At 37.4% G+C, this 15,868-nt stretch overlaps 1 protein-coding gene across 1 annotated transcript; it reads right to left on the bottom strand.

The window, feature by feature from the left end:
* Positions 1–566: 566 nt before the first annotated feature.
* Positions 567–1,923, bottom strand: LOC136231390 (uncharacterized). The gene is made up of 2 exons (XM_066020748.1): positions 1,559–1,923; positions 567–1,093 (listed from the first exon to the last, which is right to left on the bottom strand). The coding sequence occupies exons 1-2, from the start codon at positions 1,694–1,696 to the stop codon at positions 764–766; spliced, it is 468 nt and encodes a 155-aa protein (XP_065876820.1). The 5' UTR covers positions 1,697–1,923; the 3' UTR covers positions 567–763.
* Between the last annotated feature and the right edge of the window lie 13,945 nt (positions 1,924–15,868).

The following is a 15,868-nucleotide window of genomic DNA, read 5'->3' as shown; positions in this document are numbered from 1 at the left end:
GACCAGCAATAATTTCGTGTGCAATTTAACGGGTTTCTTACTTTCTTTACATCTGCACTAATTTTTATCTAAATTAGACTAAATGTGATTGATAGATATATGTCGGGAACCAAATGTGATTGATTGCTATAAGTTCAGCTCGAGCTCGAAGTTTGATGAGCCTATAATTTTAGCCTCGGTTCAAGCTCGGCACAAGATCGACTCAAGAAAAGCTCGCGAATGGTTCGATTTTAATTTATTCATTGTCCCTTATTTAGCATTTTATTATTAAATTTCAGCTTTCTAACGAAGGAAACGCCAAATTTAAACTTAAAACAAATTTAACATACAATTGACAACAAATTTAAACAAAATTATAAGATTAAAGAGTTGCTAACAAATTCAAATTTAACATAAAGTCTACAACCATATAGTTTTAACATATAAAAAATCAATCGAGCCTGCTCGCGAGCTTTCGAGCCGAACCTAAGGAAGCTCAGTTCGGCTCGTTAATGTCTCGAGCCGATCCCGAACTCGAGCCGAGCTCAAATAGTTTGGGAACCATCATGGCTCATTAACACCCCTACTACTTATTTATGGTCTAAAATGGATTCAAATCAGGTCATTTTTAGCATCATAAGTTTCAACAGGTCTGATAATTCTTTTTAACTTGTATATACTAAACCCAGTTCACCAATAATTTCACACACATATCATTTTAAGAGTCTAATCGCGATTAGGAGAACTTACCTGTCTGCAACATTTCTGATAGCTTGGCAGTTAATCAACGAGAAATGGACCCAAAAATGATTTCTTCAGACGTTTGGACATCCAGAATATTGCGTTTGTCAAATTCCCGCAGTGTATTAGCAACACTCCAATAAGTCATCCCACGATATCGTCCTTTATAAAAAGGATATTGGGATCCTTTAGGGTCGATTAAGATGGACATCTTCTCAAGAGCACTTGCATATTTCAGCAAATACTCGGCAAACTGCATTTGCAACTTGCTGCAATGGAAGTAAGAAAATGAAAAGTCCTCGAGATATTCTGGTACATATGAAAGATCATGCTCTTCTTCCGTTTCTTCTTTAAGGTCCTCCTTACAATGCATCTGCAATCATTACACAATGTTCGCATAGTTGTTAAAGGCGCCGTGGAGCCTAGGCTCAAGGCACAGGGCGAGGCGCATAAAATAAAATAAAGATATATACTCTTTTACTAGTTAAGAGTAAACCAAAAAAAAAAACACTTAAAAACATAATACTAAATCATAAATGTCAAAAACACCAAATTAAGTTCATACTTCATAAAGATACGAACATATTCTTAACGTCTTAACCTAAAGTACCTAACTAGAACTGATGCTACTAAACTAATAACCATTCATTGTCAATCAAAAAGAACACACAACAAAAACTAATAATCATCATCATCAAGATCATCCTCCAAACTAATATCGTCCTCTCCATAGTCTCCTCCACTGTCAAAATTTGTTCTTCCCTGGAGTGGAGGGGACTTCGTTCTGTACGTGACTCTTCTCCTAGAGATAATTGCTAGAAGTCAGAGGAGCACTCACCAGAGATAAACCTGGATGATTATCAGAATTAGGTAGATCCATGAAAGAGGATTCACGATTTTGCTGGGTATCTTGTGGATCTATATTGTTATTTCTTGCTCCGGAACCACCGCTGCGATTTTCAGTGTTGTTCACCATTTCTTCAGTTTGATCGTCTTCTTCTTCAGTAAACAATGAAGCAAATGTGTTGTTGCTCCTGTTTCTTCCTTTCAAAAACACCAACCTTCCAAACTAATGCAGAATTTTACCAGGAATTCATTAGGAATCAAGAAATTCCTTTTGGGGCTCTGATACCATGTACAGAAATAGAAGGATGAATGAAAGAAAGAGAATGAGGAAGAAAAATCTGTATTAAAGTTCTGAATATTGTTTATAACAACCTATTGAATCCAGTGTATTAGCTCTCTCATTTATACAAGAAGATAAACTGATTAACCATCTAACAAACTATCTAACAACTTGACAAGTGGGCTGGAGTTTATAATCCAGTGTTACAGATTCACTGTAAATTCTCTACAATATTACACCTTACCATTTTGACATTTTTAAGATAGGATTTGATGCTTTCAATACATTACATATCAAATTACCAACATTTATGGGATCACAAATATTATATATCAATTTTAGGGATTCTTCTAAAGGCTCAATAGCTTGAATCCTTGCAAAATCACACGAATAGCTAATCCGAACTCAATTCATCAAAATAACGAAAGAAAAAAACATTTAAAAGATATATAACAAAATTAGTGAAGACAAAATAATAAACATTGGTATATTATACTCCATATGTGATTATATATAGGCTAGCAAGGAATGATCAATAACATTCAAAACTCATCCATTGTAAAGCGAAGATAAAAATTTCCTTTATTTAATTTTTCCGGACAAAAATATGTAGAATTCTAACAAATAATATTGTGAAAAACCAAACTGTGCACAACTTAAAATCAAGTTAATAATAGCTGCCAATATTTTATATCAATGCATTATATGAATTATACTTTCTGCATTCAGATAAAAAGAAGCTAAAGTATTAGGAGCCCAAGTGAGAAAATCAAATGAAATATGATTATGGTACACTAATGATGGAAGGAAAAAAAAATTCAATAAAGAGAAAAATAATATATCTTTCTAAAATAATATTAATAGCAAATTTAAATAAACAAACCTGTAAATCTTTTAATTTTGTTCCAGTGACAATTTAAACCAAAAGCTATGCAGCTCCAAGCCCATATCTTTAACTAAATAAATAAAAAGGAAAAAAAATCATTAGGAATCAGTAAAAAACCGAAAACAAGTTGTGAGATGACAGATATGGATTGTTGCCCAAATCCAAAAATCCCATTAACTGCTCTATCATACTTTGTCAAATCTCCAATCTGTAATATGCTACACCTGCATCAATTAATGTGGACCATCTAAATTCGCAAAATTCGACTTGTAAAAGTTCAAGATGATAAAAAGTGCTATCTATAATTTTCAGATTCTAGACTGCTGACAACTTACCCAAAAACAACTGGAGCCGAAGAATTGCTAGTCACACATCCACCCGAAACTGTATCAAGATGCAACAAATCTGCTACATAATATCTTGATGTAGCAGTGCCATCCCCATATTGGAATGTGTAACGGCATTGAGTGGTTTGTGAAGCACAGAAAGTATCTACTAACTCAGAGAACCAAGAAGTATTACAGATTTTGATAATCAAAGAGGATAAATAAGTTCATAATGTTCACATACCTTAACCTCTAATCTCAATCCCATAAATCATGTCATCAATATGGTGAATATAGATTATCTCAGAAATGAAACAAAATTTAGAGATGAAATTAATATTATTTATTGCATAAATTAAACATATGCTTGGTTACTTCACCTTAGCTCTTCTAGTGTGTTGCGATTAGCAGTCATTAAACACAAACTTTGAGACGTCAACGGGATAAACGCTAATATTAGTTTATAGCTCACGGGATAAATAGTGCTTTCCTCAAACTATTGTATCAAGAGTCTCAGCTAATGATATATAATCTTTTATGTCAATTTTTTTCAGGCGACTCGAAACCTTTCAAGTAAAGATTACAGAGAATACAAAAAGAAATATTCATGCCAAAAGATCCCAATGCCACAGTCGCAAGTGTAAAGCATTTGCATGTCTTAAGTTAGTCATCCGGACATTTCATACAGAAAAATCACTGGAACGTTGATGTGACAATTATGTTGGAAATGAAACTTTTATATATGAGATGATAATAAGTTGTTTCTGACATGGTTGTCTCGTCACTATTCCGGTGATTGTTTGTCTAAACTTGGTTTGAATGTTTGCTAGGTAGGCATAGTTAGACAATTTTAGTGAAAAAGTTTGTGGAGGAAATTTCTAACTTGTATTTGTGAACTTTTAAATTGTGGAGATATCGATAGTTCTCTTATAAGTCCGTGGCCTTGAAACTTTTTCAGATTTTTATACTGGAGTTACTTCTGCTCTCTGAACTTTTTTTTGTCAAAAAAGAACAAAATATAGAAGATTTTCATAGCTCTCTTCAATCCAAATTTTAACATTGATGTCATATAAACTTAGCTAAACACTATATTTCTTGCGGTTTGGAGTAAATGTTAAACACTCTGAAAAGTGGAGCAAAAAAACTGCATTTGATTAGCAACCCTTCCATAAGTTATCTCACGATATCGTCCTATAGATTTGATTAAGATAGACATATTCTCAGGAACTAAAACTGCATTTGCAACTTGCTGCAATCACAGTAAGGAAATGAAAAACCCTAACAAAGCTGAAATGTGAGGACTTGTAGCTTCAGGTGTGTTGCTGTCCAATTGAACTCCGAGAAGCTAAAAATTCACTTTTCCCATCATTTTTTCAATTAAAAACGTACCTAATCATTCAAGATGACAACCGTAAGATTCCTTAACTCGGGATTTTACCGTGAAATATCAGTGAACATGACATTCATTTCAGTGCTTGGTAACATGATAGATAAAGATGTTAGTTTAGGAGTTACACTTGACAGGCCAATTGATATCATAAGCTAAATAGTTTCGCCAGCGCTAAAGCCACCAAATCGTTGTAGTGAAAATAGTTAGTCATTCTAGAGACGGCTAGTGTACCTATCGCAGGAGGTTCTATTGTAGGCAATCATGTAAGTCGGAGTTGAAAAACTGCAGGAGCCAATGAGAGGGTAGTGGTGCCTCCTGTTAGGGAGAGTGTAAAAGGGGGGAAATCGATGTAATTCCAACGTATGTAATGGGGGAGAGTTTGGATGTAAAGTGGGGGAGAGTGTGTGCGCAATCGAGGGCAGAGGTGAATGGAACGTTGTAACGTCTATTGCCCTTAGGCCTCGCCTTGGTGTAAGAAACACTATAGGGGGAGGACTAATCTCTCCGAGACTGACACTAGAATAGACCTAGGATCTTCCCCTCTCCCCCATACCGCTACTGACGGTGTAACATTCAGGTTTTACATCGCTCATGCATTATTCATATACTTTTTTGTGATTTTGTTGCCTACTGTGATTCTGTTGCCTATTGTTATGTAGGGTCTATGTGGCTTGTCTGCGTGATGTTAATGTGAATGCTTGCCCCTGTATTTTTTCCGATATATAGCTTGTTCCTAATCCGTATATGTGCCTATTGCAGATATTGTGAGGCATAACTCTTGACTACCTTCTGGGGAAAAGTAAGCGTCACACGGTGTCAACGAGTTGGCCCCGTGACAGGTGGTACCAGAGCGGAAATCGATAGCGGGGAAAGCACAATGACATGCTTTAACCGTCTCGAGCCCAGGAGGGCAGTGCATCTCTCAACCATTGTTTGTCTCCTCTCATACTACTTTTGCAGCTTCCTCAATGAAGTGCTTGCATTAGAGCCTGGGATGGGGGTGCATCTCTATTCCATTGTCTCGTCCTGTAAGACAATGTTTGCAGCTCCCTCAACGAAGTATTAGCCTTCACGCCCAGGAGAGTGATGCATCTTGTCACGGGCCAGGTCCGAGCCAGACCAAAACCCCTGTATGGCACCTCAACTTTCCCCAAATCTCGGCCAACCAACTCCTGCCGAAGGGGTCTATCCCCCTTTAAGTGTTATGTCAAAGTATATGTCGGTATTCCGTCTCGGAGGGTCTCCCTGTGATTAAACCTCGCCCTAGAATGGGCACGAACTATGGGCTCTCGACGGTCCCATAGAGTCCATAGAATTCCCCTTTATGGAGACATATGTCTCCTTCGCCAATGACGTATACCCGACTCTCCTGTCCCTAGTGGACGAGGGTGGATCATTTAAACCAGTTCCAACTACTGATCTAGGGGTGGCGGAAATCCAATGCCAGGATAATCATTGTCCTATTTAGTGTTCCCTATACCAACTCAACCTTTTCCATCAGCATATGTTGATACGTTCCATTCGGCACTCCCTACCAAAACCTTCTCGTAGGTTTGCCAATTCTTGGAGTTGAGTTTGCTATGGCCAAACTCCCCCTTACACATCTCTGCTTTTGCAGCTTTTTCAACGAAGTACTTGCTTTAGAGCCTAGGATGGGGCGTACCCTCAACCATTGCTTGTCATCCCTAAACTGCTTTTGTAACTTCCTCAATGAACTGCAATTCTATCTCAGTGCTTCATGTTGGGCTGAGCTTATTCTTTTATTATCAACTACTCATAATCACAACATTTTGCTTTGTTAATTTAAAAACAATAAAAAAATTATTTGCCAAGAACAAATTTGGATTAAAGAGAGCTTTGCAATTAGACAAGAATACACATCATTTGGAACTTCTGAAAGTTCGGGGAGCAATTGAAATTTTGAGCCGAGTACAACGAGCATCAGTTGTATTAAGCCCATAGAATACGGGCAATTTGCATAAGCTCCTGGATTAAACACTTCTAGGTTTAATATTCATAAAAATTGAGTTTAACAATTTTATGATATTAAAATATGTAACAAAAAACTTCATGAATAATTCTAATTATAGAAAGAAAATATCACAGTTAACATTATTGAACTCCATTTATCACATAATCAATAACCAAAATTTCAACAAGGGCAGTAAAGAATTTACGCAAAGTACCAAAATAATTCGTGGTTTCACACATTTACGTAGACATCCTCGCAGTTACCATCCACGTAATTTACCCCTAAACCAGGTGAGGTGACTAACTTAAGACATGCAAATGCTTTACCAATGGTGACTGTGGCATTGGGATCTTTTGGCATGAATATTTCTTTTCCTAATCGCTAAAATCTTTACTTCAAATCAAATCCGGTTTCAAGTCGCCTGAAAAAATTTGACAAAAAAGATTATATATCATTAGCACTCTTGATACAATAGATGCAGTAGTTTGAGGAAAGCACTATTTGGCCCGTGAGCTATAAAAAAATATTAGCGTTTATCTTCTGACCTATTAAGACCTATAAGAATATGTTTGCTCCCTGATCTATTATTTTGTGAAATTAACCCTCAATGTAAAACAATCAATCACATTTGGTAAAATTTAAACAGATTTTCACTGCATATATAAAGGAGACTCGTCAAACGTTTGTTTTTAATGACTGCTTATCGCAACACAAATGTTATCATATTTCAACAATCTACTTAGTTGCCTAGAAACCGCCTAATGAGATAGTTTAAGGGCCCCTCACCCACCGGTCGAATCTAAGGTTTGGAACCCTGGTCAACTACCTACTTCTCTCTCGATTTGGTTGATCGCAAGCAAGCACAACTTGCTCATTGCTTGACCCGGCTCAAAAAATTCCACGCCTCAGTTTTCAAATAATATTTCACATCCGAATACCGCTTATTTCTCCCTTCTACACCCTTAGAGAACATCAGTACTTCTCCACCTGACCAGCAATAATTTCATGTGCAATTTAACGGGTTTGATATACTCATGTGCCTAACTCCAAATCTAGCAACTCGCGAAACAAAAACTCATCTTCCATATTTGTGGCATAAAAAAGTAGACCAAAATATTAACATATAGCATTTGAAAACTCAATTGCGCAGTACTACTTAGGGGTGTCAACGAGCCGAACCGATACCAAACCTAGGAAGGCTAGGCTCGGCTCGAGAATCAAAAAGATCGAGCTTGGCTCGAGCTCGAAGGTCTTTGAGCCTGGATTTTTTAAGCCCGGCTCGAGCTCGGGATAAGTTCAGCTCGAGCTCGAAGTTTGACGAGCCTATAATTTTAGGCTCGGTTCGAGCTCGACACAAGATCGACTCAAGAAAAGCTCGTGAATGGTTCGATTTCAATTTATTCATTGTCCCTTATTTAGCATTTTATTATTAAATTTCAGCTTTCTAACGAAGGAAACACCAAATTTAAACTTAAAACAAATTTAACATACAATTGACAACAAATTTAAACAAAATTATAAGATTAAAGAAATCTAGTTGCTAACAAATTCAAATTTAACATAAAGTCTACAACCATATAGTTTTAACCTGCTCATGAGCTTTCGAGCTGAACTGAAGGAAGCTCGGTTCGACTCGTTAAAGTCTCGAGCTGATCCCGAACTCGAGCCAAACTCAAATAGTTTGCGAACCACTATGGCTCATTAACACCCTACTACTTATTTATGGTCTAAAATGGATTCAAATCAGGTCATTTTTAGCATCATATACTTTCAACAGGTCTGATAATTCTTTTTAACTTGTATATATATACTGAACTCACTTCACCAATAATTTCACACACGGATCATTTTAAGAGTATAATCGCGATTAGGAGAACTTACATGTCTGCCACTTTTCTGATAGCTTGGCAGTTAATCAACGAGAAATGGACCCAAAAATTATTTCTTCAGACGTTTGGACATCCAGAATATTGTGTCTGTCAAATTCCCGCAGTGTATTAGCAACATTCCAATAAGTCATCTTCTCAAGAGCATTTGCAACTTGCTGCAATGGAAGTAAGAAAATGAAAAGTCCACAAGATATTCAGATACATATGAAAGATCATGCTCTTCTTCCGTTTCTTCTTTAAGGTCCTCCTTACAATGCATCTGCAATCATTACACAATGTTCGGTAGTTGTTAAAGGCGCACTAACACGTCCTGGAGCCTAGGCTCAAGGCGAGGCGTATAAAATAAAATAAAAATATATACTCTTTTACTAGTACGAGTAAACCACATAAAAACATAATACTAAATCATAAATGTCAAAAACACCAAATTAAGTTCATACTTCATAAAGACACGAACATATTCTTAACGTCTTAACCTAAAGTACCTAACTATAACTAATGCTACTAAACTAATAACCATTCATTGTCAATTAAAAAGAACACACAACAAAAACTAATAATCATCATCATCAAGATCATCCTCCAAACTAATATCGTCCTCTCCATAGTCTCCTCTCCATAGTCTCCTCCACTGTCAAAATTTGTTCTTCCTTGGAGTAGAGGGGACTTCGTTAACTCTTCTCCTAACCTTTCTCTATTCTTTATATATTTAATTATGACTATGACTCTTCATATTCTTATTTAAATTAAGGGTTAAGATTAATCTGATTTAAGTTAGATTAGTGCCTGAGATTAATAAAGCAGTTATTTAAAAAACAAAACTGTAAAAATAAAAAAACTGAAAAAGAAACCTAAGTAAAACTTCCAGACGCACCAGGCTCCAAGGTGCGAGTGAGGCGCACAAAACGAGAGCCTTTTGTACAGCACCTCAGTTTCAAGGTTCAAGCCTCAAAACCTTGAGGCGCACCTTTAACAACTACGAATGTTCGATGTCAAATACCAACAGTCGGCTAGTCCTATCATTCTCACTCACATTAAAGGTTAAATTCTGTCTTCTCCAGAAAGATTTGTACTTCAATCCTACGCTAGAAGATGATACTTTAGCCATTTTTCCTACTCTAGTATTATATGCACTTTCTTCAACTCTAGCATCCTTACTAACTAAATCTCATGTTAGATTATCTTCTTTATAGTTTTTGTAATGTTGAGTGGCTCGAGGTCGAATTCTTCCCTATTTCTGGCTAGAACTAAAAAGCCTAAAAAGTGCACCTATTTCACCATGGCCCGCCTTTCCCAACAGCTTGGCGCACAATGCCGCTCCTGGCGCGCGCCAGGGAGACTGCACCCGCCATCAGTATGTTAAAGCACTAAGCACCGTCCCTGGTGTGCCATGCACCATAGGCGTGCCTTTGGCGCGCCATTAATAACTATGGGGGCAACACATGAAAACTACAGCACGAAGAATGCAATGAATTTGAAGCCGAAAACAATCACCAGGAAGATAGTTTAGATTCATACACTTGACAAAATACCAATAGGTTTCTTTTCATGCTAATCCACCAATGGAAGTTTGGATACATAAAAGGGTACTTAGGCTAAACATCATTAAGCATGATATAAATAAATAAATAGCTCCAAAAGAAATAGTTGTTTCTCACTTACTATCAATCGGAAAACACGGAGATTGGGAAAAGCTTTCATGATTGCCATAGTCCTAGAAAAGCTGAAATATGAGGACTTGAAAACTCGTAGGTTCAGGTGTGTCACTTGGCTCAACGTCCAAACATTTCTTGTTGGTGTCCACTTGAACTGTGAAAAATCATGGTGAGAAACCATCAAATTAGAAACTAAAAATTCACTTTTCCCATCATTTTTTCAATTAAAAACATACCCAATCATTCAAGATGACAACCGTAAGATTCCTTAACTCGGGATTCTGTCGCGAAATATCAGTGAACATGACATCCATTTCAGCGATTGGTACCATGTAAGATAAAGATGTCAGTTTAGGAGCTCCACTGAAGTTACACTTGACAGGCCACTTGATATAATAAGCTAGATCTTCCGGATTGCCACGACCATCTAAACACTTTAATTCAACCAGATATGGGCTTGACAACTCAATTTCCTCTAATGATTTCGGTCTGTAAGCCAAGAATTTACGTAGAAGAGGTAATGAGACAAGACTTAATTTTTTAGGAAGAATTGAATTACTAATCTCTAAGGTTTTAAGATTTCCCAAAAATGGCAACATGCTTTCCAAGTTCCTAGCTAGACAATTCACATTATCTAAGCTAAGGGTTTCTAATGAGCTGAATTGGTTGGTAAAATTTGGTCCTAATTCGCAACACTTCAACTTAAGATGCTTCAAGCTTATTGCCATACCATCAAAAAGCTCAATCCTGAAAATGTATTCAAAAACAAACTTCCTCGGTAAGAAGCAACGGTTTTTGCAACAATCAAATGGACAATCTGCAAACAATGTTAAACTTTCGACGCATTTGTTGAGTGCAAACTTAATCCATCCATCAACATCAGCAGCAGCATCAAAACCATCATAACCCAAAGCTCTAAAACAAATCGACTTCTTACTACAAAAACAAAAATTAAATGAGTGTATCTTATCGCCCCTATAAAACCGTATGTACTCATTTACTGCTCTCCTAATTTTTTTTTCAAAAACCATGCAAGAATTTCTTTTTGCATTCCAATTCCAATTTGCAAACATCTCTTTCCAACTAAACCGGAGAAAGGGTTTATAGGCTGAGACATATTTCAATCTACGTGACAAAATAGATGTTCTCACATTGTCTCTTAAACTAGCATAAGATAAAATTTCGTGAAGAAGCTCATCTGGCAGTTTGCTAATGAAATCAGCACCATCTTCAGTTCCCTACCACCCAAAAATAAAATATGAATTAGCAAGAGAAATAGTGAATTAGGAAGTAATAATAACTTTGAATAAAATCAATCTGATAGAGAATGGTATAACCTAGTGGCAGGAAGGTTCTAGAAGGGGTGCCCTGTATAGGGCAAAAGGGCATTTTAGGTATAAGCATAGAGGAAAGGGTTTAGGAAGCCAGAGAGTTAGTTTATGATTGTTTTGTGGCTGCTTTAGCAGAGGGAGGTTTTCTCCTGGGGGATTAGAACATTAGTTCTATCAATTTATCTTTGTTATCCTTGTTGATCTTGTATTCCTTCTTCTATATTTCAATATATCAGTATTTTACTTCAGTTCTGTATCCGGTTTCTATCATTGGTCCGACCTGCCGGATGTATTAGACCGGCGCCATGGAAAATTTACAGAAGCTACTGATAGATTTGTGAGGAGTTGTGAGAAAATGACAGAAACTTTGAGGGAGACGACTGAGATACTTCGAGATTTGATGGAACCCCCTATTTTTTCTGGCAAGGATCCAAAGGAATGGTTAAAGCGCATTGAAAGATACTTGAAGTTCAACCGAACACCGGCGAATCAACGATTCGCTGTAGTTCGACAGTGTTTGGAGGTTTTCGGCAAATATTGGTTTGATCTTATTTCTGAAATCTATCCATATTTAACTTGGTTTGAATTTAAGGAGTTTTTTCTAGAGAGATTTGGAAGTTTTGAAACTCCTAATGGGGAAATAGCATACAGAGAAGTAGAAACTATGGAAGTTATGAAGTCAGATTTGAAGAATGGGGAAAATGAAGGTGACGGGGTGAAGCAACAAGGGGAGGAATTCATTATCGATGTTGATTTTGGTTCATATGAAGAAAATGTTTCAAGGGAGATCTCGCAAGTACAACAAATGGAGGAGAAATTAACACGGCAATGAGAAGAGGAGAAGAAATTGCAGCTACGGTCGGTGATGAGTGTGCATCAGGAAAAAGGTGACCTAGAGGAACAAAAGGGATATTGTCAATGAGGGACCACAAGTGAGGTGTACAGAACTAATTCAATACCTATTTTGTCTTATATGTGTTGCATGACAAAAGTTGCACGGGGAGGACGAAACACACCGTTTAACTCATCTAAGGGACCCATAGCGTGTAATCCACCTGTTCTCGACACGGGTCAGGATAAAAGTAATATACAACAAGTTCTCTCTGTTTTAGGTACGCAGAAACAGAGCAAAAATTGCAACGGGGAACCCTATCATTTACCTCAAAAGAATTGGGAAGATGGTAGCTATGAAAGAGAATATGATGTGGGCAACGTTCCTTGTAGGAACACTGAAATGGATGATGGCCATCACTGTAATTTGGCGAGGATGGATCTGGAAAAAATGGGAGGTGAGGGTTTGAAAGTATCCAAAGGTAAAGCTTTGAGTTATCAGGTAACAGTTCCAATTCTTCTTATTAGAGGTAGTGGAAAACAGGTGTTGCAAGTAAAAGAATTGGGCCCCACTATTCTTTTGTTCTCTTTTACTATATACACCTATCAAGTTAACCCACCCAAAAGAACAGCAAAGCAAATTCAATCTACAAGATATTTTACTAGTGATAGTTCCTTCTCTAAACATCTTTTCTTTTTGTTGGGTTTTTCTTTTCCAAATATCCAATGGAAACCGGAGTGGAAGGACCGATTGAGAATAGGACGTAAAGCAAAAGAACATGAGGTGGAAGAAGGTCACGAGTACACTCACTGGAAGTTTGAAAACATCAGTCAGCTATACTATCCCAAAATCAAGGCATTTTTAATCGGGTCCAATCGACTTGGGTTCTTGATTTCGGAAGCACAAGAACAACGAGAGAATTACTATGCAATGGGATATATGCGGTCGTGTAAGCTGTGCCACAGGGAACCATATGCAGATACATCCATCAGCATTCCAGTTGCCATTGCAAAAATCACAGGAGAGGTTGTCTCTTATCCGAGGTTTGTGACTCCGCTTAGTGATGGATATGTTCCTTGTTATGGTGCTGATCCCGTCATGCGAATTGGGATGAGGGATTTTACATATTGGGCATTTGATTTGAATGATTCTCACCGTATCTCGAGGATTGACTGGTTGAGGACCATGGGTAAGAAGTTGGGAGATGTGTTAGTGGTTAAGTTAACTGAGAATATTGCCTGGAATGTTGTCGAAGGCAATTTTGATGAATTCATTGAATTGGAGGGTGAGATTGCTGGAACTAGCAAGATGAAAATTGAGAACACTAAACTGGAAGTTGATTGTGCCTATGCCAAAGGTCTCTTACGTATCTTCAACTTTCGGGTGGAATATGAGTCACAGACAATTAGCAGATGTGATAGTTTAACGCAGAATGTAGCCAAAGAGACGGCTGAAGCTTGGGAATTTGAAGAACTGTTGCAGGATGCAAAAAGGCAGCAGGGACCATTGTCTATTCCGATTAGGGGAATTGAATCTTTATATAGAGGTGACCAAGATCCAAAATTGGGGGAGACCAACACTAATTGGGCATATGCTATTGTGCCTAGATGTGGAAAGAATAGAGTTACGAAATATGCTAGGCTGTTTGAAATTTGCATTCAAAAGAGGACTACCTACAGTATACATGAAGTAGCTGTAATAGTAATGCAATATTTATGTTGTTGGTTGGGAGTCTGCTTAGTGTTTGGGTTGCAACCTGTAAGGGCTAGTTCTGAAAAGATATGTGGTGCTATTGTTGGAAGGGCATGTATTGTGGGATGCATGTCAAGGTACATACCTTTCCAATGGTTAATTCCGTGGAAGTCTACAGGGTCGAAAAGTATTCAACACTATGAAGTTAAGATTCAAGAGTGGATTTCCTGATTCAGTCTTGAGGACAAGACTGTTTGATGGGGGAGGTAATGATAGAGAATGGTATAACCTAGTGGCAGGAAGGTTCTAGAAGGGGTGCCCTGTATAGGGCAAAAGGGCATTTTAGGTATAAGCATAGAGGAAAGGGTTTAGGAAGCCAGAGAGTTAGTTTATGATTGTTTTGTGGCTGCTTTAGCAGAGGGAGGTTTTCTCCTGGGGGATTAGAACATTAGTTCTATCAATTTATCTTTGTTATCCTTGTTGATCTTGTATTCCTTCTTCTATATTTCAATATATCAGTATTTTACTTCAGTTCTGTATCCGGTTTCTATCACAATCCAATTCTTCAGCACTTATTCATTGTGGATTTAGAACTTGACGATACTCAAATGTGTATCATTTGAAATGTAAATTGAAGCAAACCTGAGTTTTCAGGTTGAATTTGTTGGGTTGAGCATCATGAACTTCTGTATTTTGGTGTTTAACTCTAACCTGAAATAAATAAGTAGATAAATGAATACATAAAGCTGAAAAGAAAATCCAAAATAAATACATAAAAAAGAGCCATAAATCACACATTAGGGAGAAAGCTAACCTGAGAATCGGAATCCATAGAGGGATTGGAAAATTCATCAATTTCACGGACAGTCATATCTTCTTCCTCCTCCTCCTCTTCCTGTTCGTCAAAGTCTTCATCAAAGTCCATCCTTTTTGGTTTCCAGTCGCAAACGGCTAACTCCGTCGGATTCCGTCGCTCACAGCTGCTGGCGACGTAACAGAACAGGAATTAGAGAGGGTTTTTGTCCTTCGAGGTTTTTCCATGCGTTAATTTCAAATAAAATGACGTGGTTACAAAATCTTTTCTTTTTCAAATAACTGATTGACAAAATTTTCATTTTTTTAAATTTTATTTGATAACAAAAAATTTAAAATTAAATTATATTTTAAATAATTTTAATTTTTCAATTTTTTCGGTTTGAAATAATTTGGATTATCTTTTATGGGTAAAAAAGTTCATATATAGAAAAATATTACTGCAGAAATAATGATTTTAAAAAATAAAAAATATAGTTTCATAATTTTTTTTTTGGTAAGAAAGGAAAGGAAAAAAACAAAACCAACAAAAAACCTACACCGGGATCAATCTAGGAAGGCTGACTCCAATCCTATCCTCTAGGAGAGAAGGCAAAAGAAAAGAAGGAGGAACAGATAGGGTAGAAACACCTAACATTCTTCCATGCCCAGCAGCTGCTAAGCGATCTGCCACGCGGTTTTGCTCCCTAAAAATATGGGAGAAATTAAGATACTCAAAGGCAGGACGAAGCCTCAAAATAGCTTTGATGAGATTCTGGCTCTTCAGACAAACAGCCTGGCTATCTGAAATCCTGTTAATAGCCTCCAGATTATCAGATTCCACCGAGAGCTTTTTAACACCCATGCGAATGGCGAGTTTAATACCTGACAAGATACCCCAGAGCTCCGCAGAAAAGGAGGAGCCCATCCCCAAGTTATGGGTAAACCCCGCCATCCAATTGCCACCAGCATCCCGAAGAACTCCTCCAGCAGCAATTCTGCCATTGCTAAGGCAGGAGCCATCAGTATTCAACTTAGCAAACCCTTCTCTAGGCTTACTCCAGCCAACTAGCAGGATCTCTTTATCCGGGGAGGGGCGAACAAGGGAATCTCTTTCAAAGCTTTTAGTAATAACAAAGAGCTTCTTCGAGAAGAAAAACAGTAAATCAGGAATAAGGACAGCCTTACCCGCAAATAATTCTTCATTCCTCCACTTCCAGATTTGGTGACAAGTAATAGCAAAGAGGATGGCACCGT

This window comes from Euphorbia lathyris, chromosome 5 (assembly GCF_963576675.1).
Source record: "Euphorbia lathyris chromosome 5, ddEupLath1.1, whole genome shotgun sequence".
Classification (NCBI taxonomy): Eukaryota; Viridiplantae; Streptophyta; class Magnoliopsida; order Malpighiales; family Euphorbiaceae; genus Euphorbia; species Euphorbia lathyris.
The sequence above is the reverse complement of the archived record's forward strand: the minus strand, read 5'-3'. Positions and strand labels throughout refer to the sequence as shown.

What these genes read in the sequence shown, in the direction of transcription:
- LOC136231390 (XM_066020748.1), bottom strand. Translation starts at nt 1,696, where the DNA reads ATGGTGAACAACACTGAAAATCGCAGCGGTGGTTCCGGAGCAAGAAAT. An exon ending in ATCATCCAGGTTTATCTCTG is followed by an intron (nt 1,094 to 1,558) that starts GTGAGTGCTCCT and finishes TAATGATTGCAG; the next exon opens with ATGCATTGTAAGGAGGACCT.